General features: G+C 29.0%; 3 protein-coding genes across 3 annotated transcripts; all 3 read right to left on the bottom strand.

The window, feature by feature from the left end:
- Positions 1 to 1,154: 1,154 nt before the first annotated feature.
- Positions 1,155 to 2,079, bottom strand: CEVI57 (proteinase inhibitor II). The gene is made up of 2 exons (NM_001247317.2): positions 1,985 to 2,079; positions 1,155 to 1,821 (listed from the first exon to the last, which is right to left on the bottom strand). The coding sequence occupies exons 1-2, from the start codon at positions 2,028 to 2,030 to the stop codon at positions 1,262 to 1,264; spliced, it is 606 nt and encodes a 201-aa protein (NP_001234246.2). The 5' UTR covers positions 2,031 to 2,079; the 3' UTR covers positions 1,155 to 1,261.
- Positions 2,080 to 4,036: 1,957 nt separating this feature from the next.
- Positions 4,037 to 5,095, bottom strand: LOC104646135 (proteinase inhibitor type-2). Its single transcript, NM_001324474.1, has 2 exons — positions 4,931 to 5,095; positions 4,037 to 4,812 (listed from the first exon to the last, which is right to left on the bottom strand). The coding sequence occupies exons 1-2, from the start codon at positions 4,980 to 4,982 to the stop codon at positions 4,244 to 4,246; spliced, it is 621 nt and encodes a 206-aa protein (NP_001311403.1). The 5' UTR covers positions 4,983 to 5,095; the 3' UTR covers positions 4,037 to 4,243.
- Positions 5,096 to 10,418: 5,323 nt separating this feature from the next.
- LOC101255768 (proteinase inhibitor type-2 P303.51) lies at positions 10,419 to 11,450 on the bottom strand. Its single transcript, XM_019213011.2, is given in 3 exon segments — positions 10,419 to 10,805; positions 10,807 to 11,201; positions 11,319 to 11,450. Coding segments are annotated over 3 exon segments (624 nt in total). The 5' UTR covers positions 11,371 to 11,450; the 3' UTR covers positions 10,419 to 10,628.
- Positions 11,451 to 13,731: the final 2,281 nt, after the last annotated feature.

Raw genomic sequence — 13,731 nt, 5'->3', positions numbered from 1 at the left:
CAGTTTTTACATTGGCATGTGTGAGAAATTTCGAAATATATATTAATGGTAAAGAAAAGTTAAATAATTAATTTGATAGCTTAGTAAAATTAATCGTTAATATCTAATAATTATTACAATGACACTGTAACAAAAATAATTTTTAGCGGCAATATTGACACTAATTTAATTTTGATTTAAATTTTATTATAATTACCAACATCTGTTGACTATAATCTTTATGGAACCATTCAAAATTCTAAGTTTCAAACTTGAAATAATATATTAAAAGATAAAAACTATGAAAATGTATAAGAAATATTTAAAAATTATATCAAGTAAATATTTCTATGTATAAAATAAAAATTTAAAATTATATATATAATTTTGGGGCGGTTTGGTCTCGGGTTTGGTTGTTTTTAGTTAAAACCAAATCAATCCAAATATAGTCATTTTTTTGTCAATACCAAATCAAATCAAACCAATCACTAGTTGATTTTTTTCCATTAAACTCAATTTACGATTTGATTCGATTCGATTTTATACTAATATCTAGAGGAGTTTATATCTCTTAAGTTTGGAATTATTTGGATCATATAAGATTCAGATTAAAGTTCAAAGTTGAAGGAGGAGCTACCATTTAGTTTCTGAGGCCCAATAATAAAGAAAAGAGAAGCAGCCCAAAATATTATTCAAGTGTATCAACTCTCCCACCTGTATACATTTTACACAGTTCTTCTTCTATTAAATTATATAATATATACACTAGTGGTGTCAATTAAAGTGGGTTGAAAATTATTTTTTCCCCAAAAGGGAAATAGAGTTGCTCCTAACCTATTCAAGTTTACTTTGGGTTTAAATGAGTTGAGTCTTGACCCGCTTAATTTTGACTATCTTAATCTCAATAATTTTAATATATTGAATGTTTTATAATCACAATTTGAATTTCAACTCAAGAAAACTTTAAAAAAGAAGTTATAAATGGATAGATAAATAGTAAAAGATATAAGAATAGATACTAATCCATACATTCAATATACGAAGGTGCATTACATCAATGCAAATTGCAAATAAAGAGAGCCTCAAAACGGAGATTAAATTGCGTCAATTGAATATTTTTTTCGAGTAGATTACGACTTGAATGAATTGAGATTGAATCGAATTCACTGAAACCTTTAATTATTTAATTTGAACTTTAATAAAATAGCATCATATATCACCATTCATTCTTTTATTTCATACATTAATAAACTACAACATTGAATAGAAATAACCAACTTCCTTATGCTGTGGAAATACTTTGAGGCTCCCCAGTACAAAGTAAAGATCCATCATTATCATAGAGTTTGCAACCCTCTCCTGCACTACAACAATTAACACAAACTTGATTAAGTTTTGCCAATCCAGAAGATGGACAAGTCATATAAGCAACTCTAGGGTCACATTCTTTAGTACAACCCTTAGGTTCAATACTCTCTCCTTCACACACAAACTCTCCATCTTGACCAAAATAGTAGCAACCCTTGTAACCAGTGCAACACGTCGTACATCCTGTGGGATAGATTATCGTCTTTCCTTCTGAACGTGGACACTTTGAATAGGCAATTTGTGGATCACAATATGAGGGGCAAATGTTAGGATTTTTTGGATCAGACGTTCCTTCACAAATAAAAGTTCCATTAGCGTTATAATAGTTGCAACCCTTATAGCCAGAGCAACAATTGGTACATATTGGATTTTCTGGACTTCCTTCTGAACCTGGGCATATCCCATAGCCAAGATTACCACATTCTTTAGTACAAGCATTAGCGTGTTCCACCGTGCTTACTAGTAGATACATTCCTACAATTACAAATATAAGTTATATAGCGTTACGTTATAACAATAATCATCTATAACGATATTTCTCTCTGACAATTAGTTTCAAGTAATATTATTCATGAAAAATGACACCGTTATAATAGAAATTTGATTGTACCAAGGAGAAAAAAAATTAAAATCTTACCAAGAACAAGTAGGTGAGCAAGGAAACTAACTTTGTAAACAGCCATTGTAGATATGCTTTATAAATTTATCGTAATTAACTTATTTTTTCTTTGGGTAAGGGTCCGTCTTTCTCTTACCTATTTATAGAACAAAAAGGATAGATGTATTCATTATTGTCTAATTAAAATATTATATGAATTGATAAATTTTTGTATTATTTTTTATTCTACTTGCTAAATGCTTAGTTACGTACAATTACAATATATACGCTTACTTTTTTTTTTTATTATTTATTTATTGGCGGCTTTTAATGATTCACGTGGTGCAATAGAGCTCACACGACTCTATTTTTTTCTGCCAAATTGAACTTTCGTTAAATGATATAAGTTCCACGTGGAAAATTAGTTTACAATTATGATATTTATATCACAAGATAAAAATTATAACTAATTAACCTGCTATAACAAATAAATATTACTGATATTGATATTGCGAAAAAAAAAACTTTATATCCATCTAAGATCAACCCACGACAGTTTCATTGTCAAACATATCATATAGAGCTAAACTAGTGTGATTTGTGTAATTTGTAGGATATTACACATGAGAAATTTACTCAGTACTCATATGAAAGACAAATATTATGCTATAATTTTGAATTATCCTGAAGTTAAAAAAATAAATAAATAAAACTTTAGGTACCCGTGGATATATAAAACAAAATCGAATAATTAAGCCACCCTTGTACTTGCGGATAATTAAGCAAAGTGCTTGGTAGGATTCTGAAACTTCAATGAAGTTTAAGGATAAGAACGAGAACATAACAACACATGCAGAAATTAAGTAAGACTTTGAACCTTTCAACAATGTTATGGGAAGTTTGTATATTATTATTATTATTATTTTAATCAAAGGATATCACCAAATTTCAATGAACATTATTCAAATAGTATATATCAATGTTGTACATCACGTGTAATACATTTGAACATATATTTATTTACATAAAATATTGAACATAGTCTTAGGATATTTCTCTTACGGATCATCATACTTCTTCGATAAAAATGCCTTGGTCCCAAATCATTTTTTTTTAAAAAAAGAGAAAACAACTAAATTATGAAAATTTAACGGATCATGCCTTAATCATAAACTTAAAAATTGTGTTCGGAGTGTGTGAAAATTTATAAATTCATCCACTTTGAAATAACTTTTAACATAATTTTTTTTATAACCAAGCAATTTTAGTTTTCTTTCTCTTTTTTTTACTAAGCTATAAGAGCCAATTATTGTTTAAAATATCTGAAATTGAATGGTTAATTAGTCTAACCATATCGTACTTCATTGACACATTTTAATGGATCCGTTGGCACATCAAATATCCATAATTGGCCTTGTAACTCAAGTTTAGCATAACAAGTGAAATTTGGATGCTTCTTTCTTTAATCATATATTAATTATTTTTTCATTTCCAATTGAAATGGTTCCAGGACTTGAATATTTCTTGCTTCAAATATTTCATGAAATATCCACATCATTCACGGGGTAGATGGATCCATCTAATGTGTTCCTTCGAACAAAAATAAGACCTCTCAAATTCTTTTACGAAATATATTAGTATTACTATTATGTGTACTTGATACGAAGAAAAATATTTTATTTTAAGAAAATATAATTTATTTGGTAAGGGGATTCACTAGAATCCTCTTGACACTGATATTGACTCATTGAGTGATTCATATTCCTCTTGAACTTTCAAACTTCCGATCTTAGATACTATTTTTTTTCTGTCTACTTTTAATTTGTTATAATTTATTTTTTAAAATTAAACTATAAAAACTTTTATTAATATTTTAGAGAATATTTTTTTATCATATTAATATGTAAAAATGGTAGCTAACCAGGCTAGCTAAAACATATAATCTAGCTGCAAGCATAATTTGTTACTAGATTAGCTTGAAGTAGACATCAAGAGGATGGTCCTTGACAAGAGCCAAAGGTAGTTTATTTAAAAGTATATAAATTTATAGATCTGAATCCTTAAAATATTATAAAGAGGCATGTCATTTACTATGGATAAGACCAAAGGAGATCACCCATAGAGAGGAGCCAAGTCCTCAATATAATTATGGATGATCTTTTTCTTTTATTCAAATAATAAGTAGTTACACATAACACAACTTTGATGCCCACATTATAGTGATTAGCATGCCATCCTTTTATTTCATACATTATAAATTAAAAAGTACAACACATATTATTGATGATGCATCATGCCTTATGCTGTAGATATGTAGCTCTGAGGCTCCCCAGTACAAATTAAAGATCCATCATATCCATAGAGTTTGCAACCGTCCCCTGCAGTGCAACAATTAACACAAACTTGGCTAAGTTTGGCCAATCCAGAAGATGGACAAATCATGTATGCAACTCTAGGGTCACATTCCATGGTACATGCCTTGGGTTCATCACTCTCTCCTTCACAAACAAACTTGCCATCTTTACCGAAATAGTAGCAACCTTTGTATCCCGTGCAACACGTGGTACATCCAGTGGGATAAATAAACGTCTTTCCTCCTGAACGGGGACACTTTGAATAGGCAATATGTGGATCACAATTTAAGGGGCAAGGTTTTGGTTTTCTTGGGTCAGATTGTCCTTCACAAATAAAAGTCCCATTAACACTATAATAATTGCAACCTTTAAAACCTGAACAACAATTGGTGCATATGGGATTCTGCGGACTTCCTTGTGAACGTGGGCATATCCCAAACCCAAGATGACCACATTCCATAGTACAAGGCTTGGCATCAACATGTTCCACCGCGCTTACAAGTAGCAATAATCCTACAAACAAATATAATAAGGAGAAAGCTGTGAAATGAAAAAAAACATACTAACACTTGTAGTTTATGCCACAACAAAGAAACTAAAGAGAAGAAAATTAGAGAAAGGGAAATCTTACCAACAACAAGTAGTAGGTAAGCAAGGAAACTAACTTGTTTGTGAACAGCCATATTATGGATTCTTTTTACCTTTGTTTTATTTTCTTTTCTTTTGTTTGGGTTGAGTGTCTATCCTCCACCTATTTATAGCCAAACGAGTGATTAAATAAACATAGTTACTAAAACGTTTTTATGTAGCCTCCAATTGATAAATAAAAAAAAATGTGCTAGTTAGTGTAATTAGCTTGACTAGTTAATTACGCTTCCTTAACTTTTCCCCAATTTCATCTTTAATTAATTTTATTGTTTTTGAAATATTTGTCATCTAGCTAGCAACAATTTTCTTCTCCACGTATATATCTCTTTAGGGGAAATAACAATTTTAGTCCATGTATTATAAGTTTATTTTCATTTTGATCCCCCTGTATATATGAATCGAGTAGTAAGCATAATTAGTGGAATTATTGTATCTAATTGAAGGACAATAATGGATATATCCGTCATTACTAATAAAACTTGCCACCCAACTAAGATGATTCATATTTGGCATATCTAAAGTTAAATATTAGTACTCACTATATATGGTGCATAATTAATTGTATCTTTTTCTTTTAAGTTAAAAAATGTTTTTCTCAGCAAGAAAATGCAATTAATTAAACCATATGTAAGTTACAATTTTTTGTCTGCTTACAAGAAAGAAAATTAATGTTTACATTTAATGTTTCATATGTAAGTAGTAGTAATTCTTTGTCTAAATCAATCTAGAGCAAATTACTAATCACTAACTAGATTCTAGTGCAGATTAACGGGGACTTACACGACCCTAGAGAGTCAATAATGGATCCAACAAATATAGTGAAAGTTGTACTAGCCATGTTATTCTATTGAATATATTCGAAGTTATTTTTTTTAAAAAAATGAAATGACTTATCAATTTTTTTCAAAGGTATAGTGATAGTAGTCATAATTAAGTAATTAATTATCGCAAATTAACTTGATGTGATCAAAAGAAAGAGTCACCATCTACTTTTTGTTAATCTCTTCACTAATTAGCCCTATTTTCAGTCTTTTTCCTATCGTTGAATTATGCAAATCATGTTTTTGTGACCATTCTCCTGCATTAAATATTTTGATGTTGACATAGTAAAACTTTATTTGTAGCACACAAATAAATCATGTTTTGGGACTGTTTTCCTAAGTTAAATATGTTATTATTGATATGGTATATAAAACATTATTTTTAGCACACATTATTCGTGTTCGGTGACTATTTTTCTACATGAAACGATAAAACTAATAACATATGAGTGGGTTACTCCCTCTAATCCAAAATAAACGAATTATTGACACTATTTTATATTGATAGATTACTTTTTGGTTAATAATTTTTAATATCTTTTTGTGCAAGTCACGCTTCAACAATTCATTTATATTAGTACAAACTAAAGATTCATATCCATATAGTTTGCAACCCTCCTGCAGTGCAATAATCAATGCAAACTTCATAATGTTTGGCTAACCCAGAAGATGGACGAGTCATGTAAATAACTTTAGGGTCACATTTTAGGGTACATGCCTTGGGTTCAATAATCTCTAGCTCTTTCACAAATTACAAACTTGCCATTTTTGCTTAAATAGTAGCAACCCTCGTATCCCGTACAACAGGTGGGATTAGGGTTGCGTATCAGTCGATTCAGTTTGATTTTGAAATTTATTGGTTTAGCTTATTGGTTATCGGTTTGTAGAGATGCTAAACTGTTATAGAACCATTAAGATATCGGCTTATCAATTATTGATCGCTATCGGTTCGGTTATGGGTTTATAAACCGTTAAGATTTGACAAAAAAAATCATTGAAAATCACTTAGAAACATGTGACAAACCAAATGAACCATGCACATGAGTTCACAAGTTACATCTTGCTAAAAAGCAAACACTTTAACATTGTAGAATAACCAATGATATAAAAGTAGGAAACCAAACTCTAAGTCAAGGACTTTATATACAAAATGATATAAATATAATTATTTTATTTACTATCGGGTTATTGGTTAACCCGTTAAGAAAAAACGTCAAACCATTCAGAACCGATAATCCGATAACAAAATAAATTTAAGTTTATTTTTAACAAATATTTTCTACTTCAAATTTTTATCTTTTCACCCCGATCCTCGACCCCCCCACCCACCCCACCCCCGAAAAAAATTATATTTGCTTTTAGAAATTATATTCAACTTTCAAAATTTCATTTTTTCTCCCCTACTCCTCCTCCTTCCCCTCACCCCCCCCCCCCCCAAAAAAAATAAAAATAAAAATTTAAGTTTGTTTTTTAAAAAATATTTTCAAATCAAAAATTCTTTTTTTTTCACTCCTATCCTCGACCCCCCACCCCTAAGCCCACACTCAAAAATAAAATAAAATAATTAAGTTTGTATTTAAAAAATATTTTCAATTTATAAAATTATTTTCTACTATGGTAGACAAAAAAGATATTTCTCAAAAATATTTTCATAGATAAATCAAACTCTAAAAATATTTTCCAGAAAATATTTTCTACTCACCTACGAAAAATGAGAAAATAAGTCAAAAATCTACTTGTTATCCGGAAATATATATTCTAGGAAAACATTTCCTTTATACCAAACATACCCTAAATATAAATATTTCTATGAATGGTTGTAGATTAATTTGGCGCGAGTTATTAGTTTTATTTTCAATCTGTCGACAAACTTATAAACACTCTTTTACTTGACTAACCAAACTTAAATTCGATCTTGGAATATGAGTGAAATACGTACACTCCTAAATTCTCATTAAGTTAGGGAGTGTTTTCAACACTTCTCTAGACTTTTTATTAAAAGTCTCATGCTCCTGCAAGAGTTTGAGATTATTTGTTGTTTCATGTGGCAAATTAGGGGCGTATATAAGCTTAGTTAGTCAAGTAGAAGAGTGTTAAGGCTGACAATGGTTTGGGATCGAAACTAATAAAATCTGTCAAGTTCTAGAGGCTTTTCAATACTTCTCTCTTGATTAATTATTTGCATTTCCTTTCTCGTAAACATATACGACAAAACACACACATAAAAAAATATATGAGTAAAAAATTGCATGCATCATTGTATATGTATTTTTAAAATTTGAGAAAATACATAAAGTGACACCTAAAGTTGTTTCGAATTTTCAAAAAGACACCTAAACTATGAAAGTGTCCTATTACTCCCTCAAACAATCCTGAACTGATATTAATACATCATTTTTTGTTCATCGGGCATGGAGAGTGTACACACTCTCTTAAAGACTAAAAACGAATATAATTTTATTTTTACAAGAATTTTACTATAAAATATATATATATTTTATTATTATTATTATTTTAACTTTTTCTCATTATTTTTTTCTTTTTCTTTCTTCCTTCTTCTTCACTAATTCATTGTCATCTTCATTAACTTATCACTTTCATTGTCACTTTTTACCACAACTCCATCTCTCTTTTATTCTACTATTAGTTTAACTCTCTTTAATTTTAAAATTATATCTAGATATTTTAATACATTTCAAAAAATATGATAAACCCATTAGATTATAAGATGATTACTAGACATTATTTAGTTTTTTATCCAAATTTTAATTAAACTTTTTCAATTTACGGACAATTCTTATGCTTTCGAAATTATCACTTCTAGTTTTGAATTTATATGAAAATGAGATAAATAAAATGATGATACCTTCAAAATTTTGATCTTTCTTAGTAAAATAATTAGTTTTGTTATCAATAACTCAACAAAGTCTAAAAAATAATGTAATTTTGGAAAGTAAGAAATTTGACCAAATAAGAAGAAGAAAAGAGAAAGAAAAAGGAGGGGCTCAACTTGATATGGGTGTGGGGTTAGGTGAAGAAGAGAAATAAAGAAAGAAAATGGAGGGAGCTTGAAAGGTGGGATGAAAGATGAATTAAAATTTGAAATGAAATTAAAATAAAAAAAATAAAACTAAAAATAAGTCAAAAAGTAAGAGAGAGAAATAAAAAAAAACTTAAATGAAAAAAAATAATATTCCAAATTGAATTAACACGTGTCACACAATGATTGGTGTGTGATTACACTAGCCATTTAAATTTGGAATTGATCCAAAAATGATGTAATAATATATGTTCGGAATAGTTTAGGGGGATAATAGGACATCTGCATAGTTAAAATGCTTTTTTAAAATTGGGGACAACTTCAAGTGTCACTTTATGTCTTTTCTCTTAAAATTTTATTTTATACATAAAAATATTTACTTTGATACTATTTTAAAATATTTACTTATACTATTCCATAATTTTTATCTTTTAATATATTATTTCAAGTTTAAAACTTAGAATTCGGAATGGTCCAATAAAGATTATAGTTCATACACATTGATAATTTTAATAAAACTTAAATAAAAATCAAATTTATATTATTGCAAAAAGAAAATCAATGCAACACTACTCCCTCCGTCCTGTATTATTTGTCATGGTTTCTATTTTTAGAGTCAAACTATAAAAACTTTGACTAACATTTTAAGATGTATTTTTCATTATATTAATATGCAAAAAATTGCAATTTATAGTACTTTCATATAATTTTAGAATATCTAAATTTTTGTTTGAAATATCGAATTAATATGATCTAATTTAACTTTAAAAATTAGTCAAATTGACTTTCCAAAAGGACAACATCACAAACAATACCGGACGGACGGAGTAAGAATGATAATAATATTGAATATTTGTTCTTTAGTTTTATATCGGTTTAGACAATTAAAATTTATAATCTAATTTTAATTTTTCTTAAATATTTAGTAATGTAACTAATATTTATTAAACTTATTTTAGCATGATCTAGTGCTTTTAAATTATGACTATTTTCATTACGTCTTTATAATATTTATTTTATATGATGATTTCATTAATATTTTTTATTGATATTTTTGTAACATTAATTCTCATCTCAAATTTTGTGTTATTTTTTTTTTAAAAAATACTTTAGATAATTGTATTTTTGTTGGACTAAAGAAATATTTGGAGCACAAATTAATTATATGTTTGTATGTGAACTTTACCAAAAATCTGAGGTTTATTAGTTTGATTTGATTTATAAATTTAAAAATTCGACACAATGGTTAGTTTTGATATTTGAAAATTTTGAACCAACCAGAGGTTGAAAACCCCGAATTTTATTAGTTTAGTTTAATTTATAAATTTAATATTTTTACACGAATAATTTAATTTAATATTTAAAAAATCCAAACCAATCACATCATGTACATCCCTATTCACAGCAAAATGGACAAATAATAGAAGTAGCCCAATTATGAAAAATTAATAGAATACCTGAATCATAAACTTAAAAATTGTATTCTTAGTGTGTGAAAAATTATAAATTCATTCACTTTGAAATAACTTACCTAATCTTAAAGGTAGTTTGTTTAAAAGTAAATAAATTTATAGATCTGATTCCTTAAAATATTATAAAGAGGCATGTCATTTACTATGGATAAGACCAAAGGAGATCACCCATAGAGAGGAGCCAAGTCCTCAATATAATTATGGATGATCTTTTTCTTTTATTCAAATAATAAGTAGTTACACACAACACAACTTTAATGCCCACATTATAGTGTAGCATGTCATCCTTTTATTTCATACATTATAAATTAAAAAGTACAACACATATTATTGATGATGCATCATGCCTTATGCTGTAGATATATAGCTCTGAGGCTCCCCAGTACAAATTAAAGATCCATCATATCCATAGAGTTTGCAACCGTCCCCTGCAGTGCAACAATTAACACAAACTCGATTAAGTTTGGCCAATTTAGAAGATGGACAAATCATGTATGCAACTCTAGGGTCACATTCCAGGGTACGTACATACCTTGGGTTCATCACTCTCTCCTTCACAAACAAACTTGCCATTTTTACCGAAATAGTAGCAACCTTTGTATCCCGTGCAACACGTGGTACATCCAGTGGGATAAATAAACGTCTTTCCTCCTGAACGGGGACACTTTGAATAGGCAATATGTGGATCACAATTTCGAGGGCAAGCTTTTGGGTTTCTAGGGTCAGATTGTCCTTCACAAATAAAAGTTCCATGAGCACTATAATAATTGCAACCTTTAAAACCTGCACAACAGTTTGTGCATATGGGATTTTGCGGACTTCCTTGTGAACGTGGGCATATCCCAAACCCAAGATGACCACATTCCTTAGTACAAGGCTTGGCATCAACATGTTCCACCGCGCTTACAAGTAGCAATAATCCTACAAACAAATATAATAAAGAGAAAGCTGTGAAATGAAAAAAACATAGCAACACTTGTAGTTTATGTCACAACAAAGAAACTAAAGATAAGAAAATTAGAGAAAGGGAAATCTTACCAAGAACAAGTAGTAGGTAAGCAAGGAAACTAACTTGTTTGTGAACAGCCATATTATGGATTCTTTTTACCTTCCTTTTATTTTCTTTTGTTTGGGTTGAGGAGTGTCTATCCTCCTTCACCTATTTATAGCCAAACAAGTGATTAAAAAAAACATAGTTACTAAAACGTTTTTATATAGCCAATAAGAAAAAGATGTGCTTGTTAGTGTAATTAGTTTAACTAGTTACTTACGCTTCCTTATCTTTTCCACAATGGCATCTTTAATTAATTATTGTTATTAATATATTTGTCATGTAGCAACAATTTTCTTATTCACATATATATCTTTTTAGGGGAAATAACAATTTTAGTCCATGTATTATAAGTTTATTTTCATTTTGATCCCCCTGTATATATAAATCAAGTACTAAGCATAATGAATGGAATTATTGTACCTAATTGAAGGGAAACAATCGATATATCCGTAATTACAAATAAAACATGTCAACCAGATAAGATAATTAATAATTGTTACTCCCTCTGTCTTTATTTATGTGGCTGAATTTTATTGTTGACATATCTAAAGTTAAATATTAGTACTGACTATATATGATTGGACTAAGCATAATTAATTGTATCTTTTTCTTTTAAGTTAAAAAATGTTTTTTTCAGCAAGGAAATGCAAACAATTGAAGTAGGAGATGCTAATACCAAATATTTTCTATTATCCCTCTAATCCAAAATAAACGAATATTAGTACTCCCTATATACCAAATATTAGTCCTCACTATATACCAAATATTTTTTATTACTGGCAAGAAAAGTTTCCTTTTAGGATGCCCCTATACATTTGTAGACAACGAACGGGGACATGGTTGATAAAATCATTAAGAGAATTACGGGTTGGCATGGAGGAAGATTTGTTCTGCTACAATCTCTTCATATTCACTTATTGTCTGCCAAAAGAAATATTTGACGAAGTTATGGCAACACCAAATGCTCGATTAAAAAGGATTTAGTATCAAATCTTATCTCATTTGAAATGGATTCAAGCACAAGAAGCTTAATTTTTGGTTACTAAATTCCTTGTAAATAATTAGCTGGTAGGTGTTAATTTTTGGAACTTAAGTTTAGCTTCTAGTTTATTTTGCAGCTATGTTTTTGGAGACTATCCACCTCCTTGTAAATTTTTGGTGCTAAAATACAACACCCAGACTCTACTGGGAAATTGAATTTAAAAAAAACAAATATAGTGAAAGTTGTACTAGACATGTATTTCTTCTATTGAATATATTCAAAGTTATTTTTTTTACAAAAATGAAATGAATTATCAATTTTTTTCAAAGGTATAGTGATAGTAGTCATAATTAAGTTATTAATTATCGCAAATTACCTTGATGTGATCAAAAGAAAGAGTCACCATCTATCTAATTTTTGTTAATCTCTTCACTAATTAGCCCTATTTTCTGTCTTTTTCCTATTATTGAATTATGCAAATCATGTTTTTGTGACTATTCTCCTGCATTAAACATTTTGATGTTGACATAGTAAAACTTTATTTGTAGCACACAAATAAAACATGTTTTGGGACTGTTTTCCTAAGTTAAATATGTTATTATTGATATGGTATATAAAACATTATTTTAGGCACACATTAATCGTGTTGGGTGACTATTTATCTACATGAAACGATAAAACTAATAACATATGAGTGGATTACTCCCTCTAATCCAAAATAAACGGATTATTGACACTATTTTATATTGATAGATTACTTTTTAATTAATGATTTTAAATATCTTTTTGTGCAAGTCACGCTTCAACAATTCATTTATATTAGTACAAACTAAAGATTCATATCCATATAGGTTGCAACCCTCTCCTGCAGTGAAATAATCAACGCAAACTTCATAATGTTTGGCTAAACAAGAAGATGAACGAGTCATGTAAATAACTTTAGGGTCACATTCCAGGGTACATGCCTTGTGTTCAATAATCTCTAGCTCCTTAACAAACAAACTTGCCATTTTTACTCAAATAGTAACAATCCTTGTATCCCGTACAACAGGTGGGATTAGGATTGAGTATCAGTCGATTTGGTTCGATTTTGAAATTTATTGGTTTAGCTAATTAGTTATCGATTTGTAGAGATCGCTAAACTGTTATGTTATAGAACCATTAAGATATCAGCTTATCAATTATTGATCGCTATCGGTTCGGTTATCGGTTTATAAACCAATAAGATTTGACAAAAAAAACATTGAAAATCACTTAGAAACAATGTGACAAACCAAATGAACCATGCACATGGGTTCACAAGTTACATTTTGCTCAAAAGCAAACACTTTACATTGTAAAATAACCAAGTTTTGAGACGATCAGAAATAAAAGTAGGAAACCAAACTCTAAGTCAATCACTTTATATACAAAAT

This window comes from Solanum lycopersicum, chromosome 3, assembly GCF_036512215.1.
Source record: "Solanum lycopersicum chromosome 3, SLM_r2.1".
Taxonomy (NCBI): Eukaryota; Viridiplantae; Streptophyta; class Magnoliopsida; order Solanales; family Solanaceae; genus Solanum; species Solanum lycopersicum.
Note: the sequence above shows the minus strand (reverse complement) of the source record. Positions and strands in the feature narration are given on the sequence as shown.